Source organism: Numenius arquata, chromosome 13 (genome assembly GCF_964106895.1).
Source record: "Numenius arquata chromosome 13, bNumArq3.hap1.1, whole genome shotgun sequence".
NCBI classification, from domain to species: domain Eukaryota; kingdom Metazoa; phylum Chordata; class Aves; order Charadriiformes; family Scolopacidae; genus Numenius; species Numenius arquata.
The window spans coordinates 11,410,041-11,424,125 of record NC_133588.1 but is presented as its reverse complement, the minus strand read 5'-3'; the positions used below and the strand labels follow the sequence as shown (position 1 = coordinate 11,424,125).

General features: G+C 55.5%; 1 protein-coding gene across 1 annotated transcript; it reads left to right on the top strand.

Annotated features, from left to right (window-relative positions):
* Positions 1–432: 432 nt before the first annotated feature.
* Positions 433–13,239, top strand: ZNF469 (zinc finger protein 469). The gene has a single exon (XM_074158148.1). It carries the CDS (start codon positions 433–435, stop codon positions 13,237–13,239), a length of 12,807 nt encoding a protein of 4,268 aa, XP_074014249.1.
* The last annotated feature ends 846 nt before the right edge of the window (positions 13,240–14,085 follow it).

Here is a 14,085-nt window from a genome sequence, read left to right as displayed (position 1 = left end):
CTGGGAGGAAAAAAGTGCCTCCCTCAGCAGCTTTTGCCAAAGGTGAAATGCTCTGAGCATCCTTTGAAGAGCCAAAAGCTGAAGGGCTTCACTCTGGGGCTTCTCGGGAGGGGGGGTTGTGCTGCCCCTTCCTCCATCTTCCTCCCCACCACAGCACCAAGAAAAGGGGCCAAAATATCTCCCCTCCTTCTGCTGGCCTTCTGCCCAGCTGACAGCCACTTTTTCTCTTCTTTTCTCCTCTCCAGGTCTGAAACGATGTGGCAGAGCTCCACCGGTGCTCGGGACCCCATGCCACCCCGGCCCCGGGGAGCCGCTGCCCCTCTCACCGCCCCAGTGCCCATCAGCGGAGGACCATGCCCGTGACGGAGGGACGGCAGCTCGCAGCAGGACGGGAAAACGGGGTTTTCTAGCCTTTCCCCCCACCTCGGTATCATGACTGGAGAGACCCAGCATGTTTACACCATCGGCGATACTGAGGCCGGCCCCAAAGACCCCGACAAGGACTTTGGCTTTGAAGGCTGTGGGGAGAAGGATGGGAGGACACTCGGTGGGGAGGGCACGTCCCCTTTCCCCAGCCCCAAGGACAAGGAGCCCCACAGCCAGCGGGAAGCTGTGATCCGGCCGCAGCAAGCGGGAAAGATCGACTTCAAATCCCTCCACTGCAAACCCAAGTTTGGCAACGATGGTGCCTGGGGAGAGGTCAAGGGCAGCCCCCAGTCCCCCCCGGGGAAGGGTCGAGCCCGTGAGCGCAGCCGGCGCTCAGGGAAGGGCGAGCGGGGCCACCATCAGCTTTACCGGCTCAGTATCGCCGGCACCCGGCCAAACCCCACCATCGGCATCGCCTACCCCCAGCAGAAGGTGACCCCTCCGAAGAAGCCAGAGGCGAATCATGGCCCCGTGGCCGGCAGCTACCGCTTCCACGTGCCCAGCATCCCCCAGCGTGAGGCCGAGCTCCGGCAAGAAGACCTCGGCTTCGGCCGCTGCTTCCCTGATGCCGCCGCTGGCCGTACCTCTGCCAACTATACCTCACAGCCCGCTCCCCCCCACGGCCCCAAAGGGCAGCCCCCCACCACCGGCATCCCCCTCAAGAGCCCCGGCACCAATGGGCAGCTACATTATTTAGAGTTTCAGGCAAACGGGGCCGACTCCTGGGCTTCCCCAGAGAAGAGCTTTGCCGGTGCTAGCTATGGGATCTCGGTGCAGAAGCCCAGCTCTTTCCCCGAGGGTGGCAAAGCTGGTGCCCACGGTCTGGGGGCTTTGCCGTGCCAGTACCCCTTCCAGCTGCTGCACGACTCGGGGAAGGAGCCATACCGCAGCGATGTGGGGAGCCAGGAGTACCTGGAGGTGGGGCTCACCGCCGGCCAGCTGGCTCACGGCACCTTCGCCTTCCACTCATCCTCCAGAGAGTGGCAAGAGGAAGCGCTGAGCGGCGGCTCCTACGAGAGCGTGTCCCCCGAGGGCAGGCTGTATGGCTTGCCACCGCCACCACCACCACCGTTCCTGCACCCACCGCCGCCGCCGGCCCCGCACCACAGCCCGCTGTCGTGCTGCAAGGGCAGGAGCGAGCATCCCGCCGACCCCAATGGTGCTCTCTCGTCATCTGGTGCTATCGACCAAAACCCAAGCACTTTCCAAGAAAACCAAGCTGTTTTTCCGTCTAGTTTACACTCGCCTAGTATGCCAAAGCCAGTCGGTAAGAGGCAAGCCTCAGCGAAAGACAGTGTCCCCAGCCCGCGGCTACTGGTCCAGAGCAGCCCTCTGAGAAGGAACATGCCACCAAACTCTCTCTCCCAAGTGCACTTTCAGAGCAAAGCCTATTGCAGTTCACCCTCGGGCAGCGCCAGCGCAGGATCCGTGCCTTTCGAGACAAGCATTCCCACTACGGCACCCAACCACCCCAGGCTTGTGCAAGCTTGGGAAGGTGCCACTAAGGCGTTCTCTCCCATGGACCAGAATTCAGCACCTTATTCAAACCCTGTTGGAAACCAGTTCTCATTCGAGTGCCAGTCTGGCCCCGAGCAGAGGCAGCACAGGCAGAAAAATGCCAGGATGCCTTGGCAGCAAATACACGTCGCTTCTGCAATGCCCGGTCAAAACAGGCTAGAGCTGTCGAGACAAATCACCAGCCAGAAGCTCCCCTTCCCCCTGGTCACATCGGAGTGGCAGGGGAGCGGGAAAGCTCAAAAAGGGCCCCCTGTAAGTAACTCTCCAGGGTATCATGGCAAAAAGCTCTTGTCAGCAGAGAGCCTCGGGGCCCAGAGGGGAGACCCCAACTCGACAGGCACTTTCTCTTTCGAGAGTGGGAAGGAGCCAGGGTCTCCCGCCTGCGATTCCAGAAGCAAAGCCCTCTTCTACAACATGGGTCAAGCAGGTCCTCCTCCCTCCAGGAGCTCGTCAGGCTCAGCGCTGGTCCTGCCACCATCAGCCTTGGTGGCTGCCTCCCCTTGTGAGTCCCCGCTGCCATCCCCTGTCCCCAACCCCACCTGCAGCAGCACCTGCTCATCGCTCTCCCCCATGTCCAGCAGCCCACTCAACGCCGGCTTCGAAGACAGCCAGATGTCTGGAGCGCTGACCCCCTCTCCCTTCTTCCAGCACCCCTGCCATCCCAAGGACGGCAACAAAACCTTCCATCCCTCTGATGTCCTGAGCTCCAGCTCACTTCATTACCACACCCTGGACTCCATCAAGTCCTTCCACTTCCCTCCTGATGCCCTGAAAGACGACAGTCTCCTGAAATGTGCCCCGGCAAGCCCGTTCCACAAACCCGGCATGGAGGTGGCCAAAGGATGCTCGGATGGGCTGGATGGGGAGCAGCCTCCGCCGCCGTACTCCTCCCATCACTTGCTGGCCAGCTCGCTCAGCAGCGCCAGCCTGGACCAGCTGGATGTGCTCCTGACCTGCAAGCAGTGCGACCAGAACTACAGCAACCTCTCCTCCTTCCTGCAGCACCGCCAGTTCTGCGCCTCCCATCCCACTCCCCAGGGAGAGGGCAAGGATGCTCCCCGGGCAGCTGAGGGACGGAAAGCGCTCTCCTCGGAGCCCCCCAAGCCCCCCAGCCTGGGGCTGTCTCCAGACTCCCAGGCACATTTATTGGTGTTAAACAAGAGCGATGACTTCTTGCTGGATGGGGAAAGCAAAAGCGAGGGCAAGGAAGATGCTCTGAAGGGCGGCCTCTTCAACGGACTCGCTGCCAGCTCTCTACCACTCACCGCCTCGGACCTGGACATCGACGATGCCAAGCTGGACAGCCTCATCACCGAAGCCCTCAACGGCCTGGGGTACCAGTCAGATAATCCAGAGATCGACAGCAGCTTCATAGATGTGTTCGCTGATGAAGAACTGACAGGTGTGAAGGCAGCTAGTGGTGGGATGTCCCACAAGACAAAGGAAGCCCTGGCTTCAGAAAGCAAATCAAAGCAGGCAGCAGCCAAGGAGAAGGCAGCAGGCCAGCCCAAGGCTGGCTATTTTTATGAGGACAGCCATCCAGGTGGGGAGCAGGCGAAGAGAGGGGCAGGGAAGCAGCACCTTCACAAGGGGAGGGCAGCCCAGAGGTTGGCAGCCCAGGAGCTGGATCCAGGGGCAGTGGGAGCAGAGAGGACAGCCAGGCTGCGGGCGGGCAGGAAGAACAGCATCCCACCGGTCACCACCTCCTCCAAGTCCACCTCTAGCCAAAAGCATCCCAGGAAGCTCAGCCAGGAGCCTCCAATGAAGAGCGAGGAGGGGCAGGGCATTGCCACCAAGAGCTCCAAGCCACCCCGGTTCTCCATGAAGGAGATGAAGAAGCGGAAGCCCCGAAGTGGGACATGGAGCAAGGAGCTCATTCACAAGATTGTGCAGCAGAAGAACAAGGTCCACAAACTGCAGGTGAAGAGCAGCAAGCAGGCACAGTTCCCTCAGGTTGCCGAGAGGCTGATGCCAGCTGCCAAGGAGGGCATGTTTCAGGAGTATGACTACATCTCTGACTCGGATGATGATGGGGCAGAGTGTAGCAAGCCCCAGGGGCGGAAGAAGCAAGGCACGGGATTCGTCAGGAGGACCAAGTACAGCTTTAGCAAGAAACGCCCAGGAAGAAGTGAGAGAACCAAAGAGAAAGATCCAGCCTGGAGCTACAGCCGGAAAAGGGACAGTCGAAAAAGGGACAGTCAGGAAAGGGAGGCACGGGAGCACGGGGGGGTCCCAAGCCAGGGGGATGGCGAGAAAGAGGATTGTGCCACCAGAGTCCGAAGACGGAGCAGCCAGTCGTCCACCGGCAGCAACCACAGTGATAGCATGCCCAGCGAGGTGGGCACCAGCCCACCCCACGCTGATGGGGCCAGCTCAGGCAGCGAGAAGGGACGCACACAGAGGAGGAGGCATTCAGGCAGCCCAGCATGTGTGCCAAGGACTCCACTTAGCCTTCCCGAGGAGAGAAGCCCAAAGAAGAGCCAGAAGAGCAAAGAGGACTTTCCCAGGGGGAACAGGCCATTTGGCTCAGCCAAACCTTTGGTAGCAGGCTCCAGGACATGTCTGAGTACTGAACCAGATGTTGCTGTGATGGACTGTGCAAAGGAGGAGCTGTTACCACAGGCCCAGGAAAGGCAGCTGCCCAGCACAGCCACCTCAGGCAGGAGCCCCGTCAGGCTCTCCTGTAAAGAGGGGGCAGAAGAGCCCAAAGTAACAGCAAAGCACGCAAGTGAGGCAGGAGAAGCCACCCTGGAGGCTCAGGACTCACCTGAGCTGACCATGGTCAACCAGAGGCATCAGTTTGACCCTTTCACGAGTGATGGGCTGAAGTACCATGCAGAAGAGCTAATTGCTACATCCCACGGTGGTAACGAAGCTAGTCCTGGCAATGTGAGTGCTGCCTACTCGGAAGCGGGCATCAAATACTTGAAGGCACACGAGCTCTGTGACAGTCAGAAGGACTATCCTGCACCAGTTGCCCCATATGGAGGGGATGCAGTGGGGATGATGCTCACTGCCAAGGCGGCCAATCCATACATCAGCAGCGACAATGCATTCTTCAATCCCAAAAGTCTTCCCAGTCACTATGATGACAACCTCTTCTCAAAGCCCCCAGCCTTGGGCTCCTCGCACATGGATGACATGTACTTATGCCGGGATGACATCAACACCAGCTCCTTCGAGCAGAAGCACGCCAGCATCTCCCCCTACACTGCAGAAACACCACAGGGCAAGGTCTCCTCCCCTCTCAGCTTCGATTCCTCTTCAATATTTGGAGAGCTTCCTGTCACCGAGTTTGATCCACCACTGTACGAGAGCGTTCCTGCAAGCAAGGATGGTTACGTGACAACATTCACTTGCCCTGGCAATCCCCCCAGCAAGCCACTGCCATTCGAGCAACCGTATCCACCGTTCATGCCAGAGAAAGACTGGTCCCTCATGGAGGAGGTGGCTCCAATGCTGCCAGAAGACATGACTCAGTTCCACAACCTTTCAGTGGAGAAGCCACTAGCCAAGAAATTCCCAGAGGAAGGACCTGTCCCCACCAACCAACTCTCCCTGCCACTGCCGGAGAGGATAACGGATTATAACGTGACTTTTATGAACAACATATCAGATGATGACCTGGAGATCAAGCGATTAGTCACAGAGCTGGAAAGTCAACTGCAAACCAGCAAGCTGGATAACGAGGCATCCATTGTCCTTCAGAAACCCGAGCAACACGTTGCTGCCCATCTGCGAGGAGAGGCAGCCAAGCAGTTCCCACCACTGCCGGCTGAGCAAGAGACGGGTCAGGAGAAAGGACTGTTCTTGGCAGGCAAGCTGGACAGTTCAAGCCTCTGCATCAGGGAGAGGCTGGGAGGTGAGAAGCGGGCTATCATGAGCACCCGTGGAGACTACGAGAGACCCAGGGAGCCCTGGCCCTGCCCAGTGGAGCTGGGCTCGCTGGAGGCAGGGATGTGCACACCAGCCCCGCTCACCACAGACCATTTCTGCTCCAAAGACAGCGGCGAACAGCTCCGGGGAACTGCGGCTGCCAAGGAAAGTGACTCTGGAAAGATGGAAAATGGGTCTTCCTTGAAAAGCCTACCTGGCTCATGTACACCAGACCAAACGGAGGCTCCCGTCTACACAGACCCTGTGACAAAAAGCCCTCCTGTTGTCACTGACTCCGTGTTCCCCAAGATCCTTAAGGCAGCAGAAGCAACCAAAGATCCCCTGCCATCCCTGCCATGCCAGCATGGTGCCGAGAGCTTCCCTGTGCCAGGGAAAGCAGATGAAAGCCTTGCTGATGCTGCAGAGCTGGAGGAGAAGTTTGATGCCCATCATCCAAACCGTAAACCTGAATTTGGCTTTCAGCAGGGTCCCACCCCAGCTTTGGATCTCACTTTTTCGCCTCACATCAAAGAGGTCCCAGATACAGAGGAAAGACCCTTAAGCAGGCCCGAGTCACCCAAAATGGCAAAACACACCATGGACTTCAAAGAGGATGGTGGTGGGTCTGTGTTGACGGAAGAAACGGAGGAGAGGAAGAGCCCCACCACCTGCCCAGCTCCCGGACCCAGTGACAAAGCCAGCAAGCAAAAAGTGCTACTGTTCAATATGCTGAGTCTGCCCAAGGAAAGCGACCGTGGCTCCCAGAAGATGTTGGCATCCCAGGAGACAGCTGCCAACCCCCTGCAGCAGCTCCAGCTCTTCGTTGCTCGAACAGTGAAAAACAATGAAGAGGAGTTGCTGATGCCATGCTTCCCCATGCTGCTTGCTCCCAGCCACCCCTCTGCCACCGCCCGTGTCCAGCCAGAGCAGAAAGAAGAGAGCAGTGGTGCCTTGGAAGGGGAAAATCAGACATACTGCCCTGCCCAAGGGGAGGGGAATGTCCCCATTGGAGGCAACACGGAAAATATTGCTGCCCCAGCGAAACAGGCTGTGCTTTTGTCTGGTGGAAGCGAGCAGCTGGAGTCATTCAGTGCAATGGGCTCTTACCGTGCAAAACAATCCACCTTTGCGAAGCCGGAGCCGCAGAATAATGTAACGGAGCTGCAGCACTTAGCAAATGAACATGTGGAGCCGAATGACATTAATATCTGTGCAGATGGTGTTTCCCAAGAGCGTAATGACCTCTCGCCACTCGAAAACACAGTGGTGACCCCACTGCCAGGGCAAGGAAAGAAAGCTGATCAGCTCGTGGAAGAGCTGGAGCAAGATAAAAACAAAGCAACCTTGGCATTTAAAAAACATGAGCAATCCCATTTAAGCCGTAGTTTGCTCGAGAAAGAAACGCTGGGCAGTGCAGCAGCAGAGAGGTTGGAAAGGAGTCAGGTGGGGCAGCAGGCACAGCCCCTGTGCAGCGCTCCTGCAAGTCCCACCAGCCCCCCTGGTTCCTCCAAGGAAGAGTTCCACAAAGATCACCACTTGGTGCCAGAGGCAAAAGCCAGTGCAATCAGTGCCAAGGTTCCAAGAGAAGGAAATGGCAAGAAGTCATCCCTCAATGGCTGTAATTACACAAGTGAATCTCTGGCCAGCTTGCCCTCGCTGGCCAATTTTTCTAACCCCAAATGCTTGCAAAGTGGTGGGGCCAAGGGAGAAGAAGTCCCCGGCTTTGGCACTCAGCTTTCAGATGAGAAGAAATACAGTGCATCCCTGATTAATGCATCGAGTTCTTTCATCAAGAAGAGGTGTCCTCCTGAGGCCAACAGCCATCGCGTCCACCACCCCACCATGAGCCCGGTAGAGCAAGGGACATGGAAAAGGGCACCCACCTTTCCTCCCTCGCTGCATCACTGTGGGGCTGCGCTGACAGAGGTGGTCGAAGACGGTCACTGTCACCTCCCTGATGGTGTTTTGGGTAACCATGGACCACCTGAAAGAGAAGGGACAGCAAGACTCTGCACTCTGCTGCACACTGATGGTCTGGTGGGCTCTGCCTTAGAGATGGATGGTCCCCAGAAACAGCACAGGAAGGACTGCTCTCTTCCCTGCTGTGGTGGGACAGAGGTACCCAAAAGCACCAGTGCTGTGCTGTCAAGTTCTCATTTCAAAGAAAACCAGGCGTGCACCATCACAGATCTGGTTGTTAACTCCATTCTTCCAGAAACCCAAGATTACCCAACTCAGCCCACGACAGATCTTCTACCAATCATCAGAGAAAGAGAGGTAAATCTGAATGAAGAGAACAAGTTCTCTGTTGCAAGTTCTCTGGAACAAGAGAACAGTTGCTCTGATGATGGAAATAGGCATCAAAGTGAACCAGAGTCTTTGTCCAATGGTTTTGTTGCTCAGCAGGTCCCAACAGGCGCCAGAGGTCTTACAGGGATTGGAGATCCTGGTCCTGCTGAGTTAAATGGCCATGAGTTTTCAGAGGCAGCAGAGGTGAGACTCGGTGGTCTTTCCAAAACCACAGAGAGTTTAGAAGGGGAGAAACCCAAAACCCATGGGACTGGACAAGCTGAGTGTTGTGTGTTAAACAATACGGGCCAAGGAGAGGGAAATTTGCATAACACTACTCCAAACCCTTCCCAAAATGAACTTCACAAAGAAAAGAAGCCAAATGGGCTCCAAGTGACCTGCGACATTTGTTCAGCCACTTTCCGGTCCAAGCCTGGCCTGACCAGGCACAAAGCTGTCAAGCACCAGGTGAAGAGCAGTGGTGTACCCCAGCCCAGCAGGACTCCCAGGTCCACTTTGATTCCTGCAGACAAGACATTGAAAGCAGCCCAAAAGATGCCCAGGAGGAGCCTGAAGACTTTGTTCAAAGATAAAACCTGCAGCTCACAGATGCCAACCACCAACATTGACGACATCCCCAAGAAAATATGCCCAGACCTGGAGAAAGAGCCCAGCACCCAGATGCAAGAAGTGGTCAGCAGAGTGCTCAGCGACCTCAGTGTGATCTCCTTTGAGATGTCGCAGGAGCTGCACCGCACACGTGTTCTGCAGAGGGAGATGAAGGCAAAGGGACCACGCTCAGAGATGAAGGGAGCAGGTGAGGAGGCATCTGGGAAGCTGGACCCAGCACAGCAAACCAGGAAGGGAGAAAAGGGAAGAAGGAGCCAAAGCAAAGAACCTGGAGATGTGAACAGCAATTCTGAAAAGAAGCTAAACAGGAAAGTGCGACGAAGGAAAGCAAAGGTATTTCCCAGCAGCAATGAGCCCAACGGTCCGTGTGAGCTGGAGAAGGTGGCAGGTCCTCCCACTGCTGTTCTTGGCTCCGGTCTGCCCAGGATCATGGAGGGCTTGCGTGAGCCAGGCGGTTGCATCTCCACAGAGGAGCAAAATAGGTACAACTCAATCCAGCACTCTCAAAAAGCTAAGCAGTCCCCTTGTGCAGCTGAGCTCGCAGAGGACCCAGGTGACAGGATGGTGTCTTCAAAGGAGACAGGCAGCAAGGAGTCGGTAACAGTCACAGTTGCCTGTCCTGGGGAGGTGGAAGATCCAAATGGAGTGGAAGACACGCAGGCTTGCAAAAAATGGGTTAGTGGGTTTGTGAAGCAAGTGGAGAAGGGATTGGGCAAGGTAGGCAAAGAGCAGCATCATGGTGCTGATGGCACAGAGGAGATGGATGCTGAGACAGGAGACAGTCCTGCAGCAGGGAGCAGCGCTGGGAACCGGAGTGGTGTCCCACAGAGTCCCACGACTCCTGCTGAAGAGGGTCTGCTGCTGGAGACACATGATTCAGAAGCCACCCAAAAGGCTCCCAGGCAAGGGGCTCTGCAGACTGCAGCGGGGACCAGTCCTCCTCCTGCCGAGCCAAAGCCCTGGGCGAAGGCAGACGTGCCACTGGGCAGAGAGCACTGCGTGGAGGGCACAGCCGTCTCGGACCTCCAGAACTTGTTTGATGACGACTCCACATTCTCCCAGCTGTTCCCCCGGGATGACCAGTTTGTCCGGAGAAAGTGCACCCGGGTGTATGGGAAGCGCAGCAAGAAACCCAAGGCCATCACTGAGGTAAACCTCCAGCCAGCAGGTGCCATCGACCTCTTCACAATCCAATTAGCTTCTGACCTCAGCGAAAGCAGCTCTTTCTGTGTCACCAGGGAGGACCCTTGCGAATACGAAACCATCTCTGTTGATGATGCCTTAATGCTAAACATGTGTCACAGCAGCAAAGCGAAGAGTGGAGATGCTGCTCCCAGCGGATCTAAAAGCATTGCGCCGAGCTCAGACTGTGAGAAGACCGACCAAGGGAAGGAGGATATTGACCTGGAAGACAACATGCTAACCTTCTTGTGCCAAAACAGCCAAGTGGACAACATCCCCAGCTTGAACATCTGGGGGAGCTTGGAGAAGGAGGGAGAAAGTCTCTCTGCTGAGGACATGTTTGAGCCTCTGATGGACCTTGAGGATGAGCAGTCGATCAGAGAAGTGAGCTCTGAGCCCCCCGACCTGGCAGAGGAGCCCTACAATGGTAAGGCTAACGAAGATTCAGACTCTCCTGAATTTCATACCATCGACATTGAAATGCTGAATGCAAAGCTGAAAATGAGAGACATGTGCTTCTTTGGCTCTTGCGAAGATCTTCCTGGCCACGGGGAGGACAATGTTGTGAGTTTCAAGCCAAAGCCGGGCCAGCACAGCAAGCACAGAAGTAAGCTAGAAGATGGGAAGCTGGGGAAAAACCGCAGTGAGATAACCATCAAGGCCAAAGACAAGCAGTACAAATGCAAAGTCTGCTTCCAGTGGTTCCTGACATTAGGGGAGCTGGACTTCCACAAGCTCTCTCATAACCCTTCCCCTCCACCTACCTGCTACATGTGTGTCCAGCGCAAATTCAGCTCCCGGGAGCAGCTGAGGGACCATCTGAAGGAGAAGCATGCCAAAAACAAAGCCGGTCTGTGGGCTTGTGGGATGTGCCTGAAAGAGATCTCCGATGTCTGGATGTACAACGAGCATCTCCGGGAGCACGCCACCCAGTTTGCTCGCAAGGGGCAAGCGCAGAAGTCCGTGATGGGCCTGCCAGCCTGCTTCGGGGAGGACAATGCTGCTGTCACCCACTTCCTCAACACCATCATGTATCGGAAGCCCAGCAGGTCCTCCCGGCACACCGACCCCAGCAGCAAGCATGCAGTTAGCAGAGAGAGCAAGAGCCCCAAAGAGCTGCCCCTCGAGCTGGAGGCCAAGGCAATGAAAGACCCCTTGGAAAGCAACGTCAAGGTGAAGCCACCTGCACACACCTCCTCCAAAGCATCCGCCAGTCCATCTCCAGAGCACATGGCAAAAAGTGAAGGCACCCCAAAATCTGTCCCCATGCACCCAGACTGCAAGGATCCTTCCAGGGACTGTCATCACTGTGGCAAACAGTTTCCCAAACCCTTCAAGCTCCAGCGGCACTTAGTTGTGCACAGTTTACAGAAGATTTACCTGTGCCACAAGTGTCCAATGTTCTACCAGGAGACCAAAGAGCTTCGAAACCACCTCAGTCAGGAGCACGGGATAGTGGAGGAGCAGGAGATCAAGCACACTACCCTGTATGCCTGCGAGCTTTGCGCGGACGTCATGCACGTTATCAAGAAGTCCTTCATCTGCAGCATGTGCAACTACACCTTCTCCAAGAAAGAGCAGTATGACCGGCACATGGAGAAGCACCTGGTAGGAAGCAACAAGACTTTCAAATTCAGAGGGGTCATGAGGCCTGGTGTTGCCTCCAGAGAGGGCAGGGAGAAGATGAAAGAGGACAGCTGTCTCCGGGAGGGCATGCCACCGAGCAAGAAGAGAAAGGTTGCTCACCACAGCAGCTCGCTCCCACGCAGCTCACCAGTCCACCTGGACCACACTAGTGACCTTCAGTTGGTAGAGGCTACAAGCCCCAGCCTTCAGGCTCCCACTGACTCCTTGCCTACAGCACCTGGTGACCCAGGGGCACCCCAACCCTCTGTGAAAACAGAAGACCTGGTGGGTGACTTCTCCGACCTCCTGGCGGAGATGGAGAAATCCCAGTTTGACACCCTGCCTCCACCACCCTGCCTCTCCCCATCTTTGCCACAGGCTGTGGTGAGCAGTCCAGAGCTCAGCCATATCGCTGCCCTGTCTATCGAGGAGCTGGAGAAAGGAGCATTTGATGGGAAACCACTTCCTTTCTTGGACTCGCCTGAGTTTACCATTGACCTTGCTGGGTTGGCTTGTAACCAGGCCACAGATCAAAAACTCTCTCCTCCACACCTGACCGAGAAATGTGGCTACACCAATGCCCATAAAAGAACAAGCATAGGCAACAAAGACGAAAATATAGGGGGTGTCCTGGAAAATCCTCATGCAGCCACTGATGCTATGGATGGGATCCCATTTCTCCAGCTTGCCAAGAAGGTCTCAGAGCTTCCTGCCCCGCAGGCAGAGGCTCCACCAGCCAAGGAGACCCACAGGTGGTGCAACCCCAGTGCCAGTGATTCCTCTTCTTGGGAAGGTGCATCTAAGGCTACATCTCCAGAAGCTGCACACAACTCCCTGCCCCTGAAGGATAAGACGGCATCGCCCACACTGAACAGGGCTGCCAAAGATTCAGCCCTACAGAAGAAGACCACGGGTAGCCAGCCCAGCAGTGAGGCAGCTACTGGTGTAGGCAGCCCTGGTGGCAGCACCGAGGAGGGTCAGCAACTCGTCTTGGGGAAGGAGAAATCCGTGCCCGAGGCTAAGGACAGCAGCACTAACACCAAGGACCAAGGCGGCAACCCAAGCAAATCCACTGGCCACCAGCCCAGAGGTGAGGCAGCTGGCAACGCCATGAGACATGGCCACGTGGAACCAAGCAAGGCCACTGGCAAGCTTCACCCCAAGAGGCGGAAAGAGCACAAGTCCTTGAGCCACCGGAGCAGCTCTGGCTCCCGGGAGAACATGGAGGGAGACGGGAAAAAGAAAAAAGCCCGGACTCCATGCCCAGGAAGGAGCGAGAGCACTGGTGAGCTCAAACGTGCTGGCTGGAACAACGCTGAAGCTTCTTCTCTCTCCCCCGGGAGGAGGGAGACACACTGCAACAAACTGGTACCCAAGCCCAAAACGGTCACCCAACTGAAGAAGATGGTTCTGGACACTTGCAACCAGAAGAAGGGGGATCTCCGTCACGCCAATGGGGACATGAAGCGCAGGAAGGCCATTCTGGGGAAGAGCCTCCACCAAGTGCTGGCCAAGGGTCCAGCACCATCCCCGCGTGGCTCCTTGCACAGCCCACGCGCCGCCCGGGGTGCCAAGCCGGCCAGCTCGGCCAGCTACCGCACCGCCGAGTCCCAGAACAACCTGCTAAGCCAACTCTTTGGGCAAAAATTAACTAGCTTTAAAATTCCTTTAAGAAGAGATACTTCAGAGTAATTTATGGAAGTGACTTATGGTGATCCTCAGCTGCTTTCATGGGGTTTGCAAGGGAAAAATTATCAAAGCATTAAATTCGTTTGTGTAGCATGATTTCTCTGTCTAGCTTAAATGAACTTGCACTGCAGCCTCTGTGAAATAGTTTGCTTTGTGTCTACTAATCTACTTTAATTCACCTGATTTATCATGCAAATGCTAGAACTTTGATGTTGCTGATGATTTTCATGAACTGAAATTGTAATCGCTTTGGGCAGACTGAATCGTCGAGAGCAATTGCTTTATTGCAGAAGTGCTGAGGTTATAAGGATACTTGCAAATCTCAGACCCTTTTGAGACTGTGTCTGTGTTATCTTTGTACAAAGTACTTGAAGAGATGAACTTCATTCCGTAGACGTCTTATTCATAAGGTGCAGTACACTGTAGAAAGCAAATTTTTTTTTTGAAGATTTTGCACAAATAATCCCGTACAATTCATTTAATTGGGAGCTGGCCTAAGAGATGATACAATTAAAAGGAAAAAAAAAAAAAATTAAATTAAGAATCGAGTGTCCTATATTTTGACAGCCATCCCTATGAATTTGTTTCTACGTCGTCGAGAGAATAACGAACTGGCTCTGGGGCTGCCGGGGGCTGTCGGAGCCCTACAGAGGATGCTGCCACTCTTTGACCACTGTAGACGATGTAACCGGAGGAGAGCCGCCACCGCGAGCAAACTGCACCTTGACACTTGTGACAAACTCTGATTTTTTAGGGTTGTTTGTTTTTTTTTTTTTGTGTGTGTGTGTGTGTGTGTTTTCTTTTTGTTGGGCGGGGGGGGAGGGTTGCGCAACAACAAAACTGTGCCAA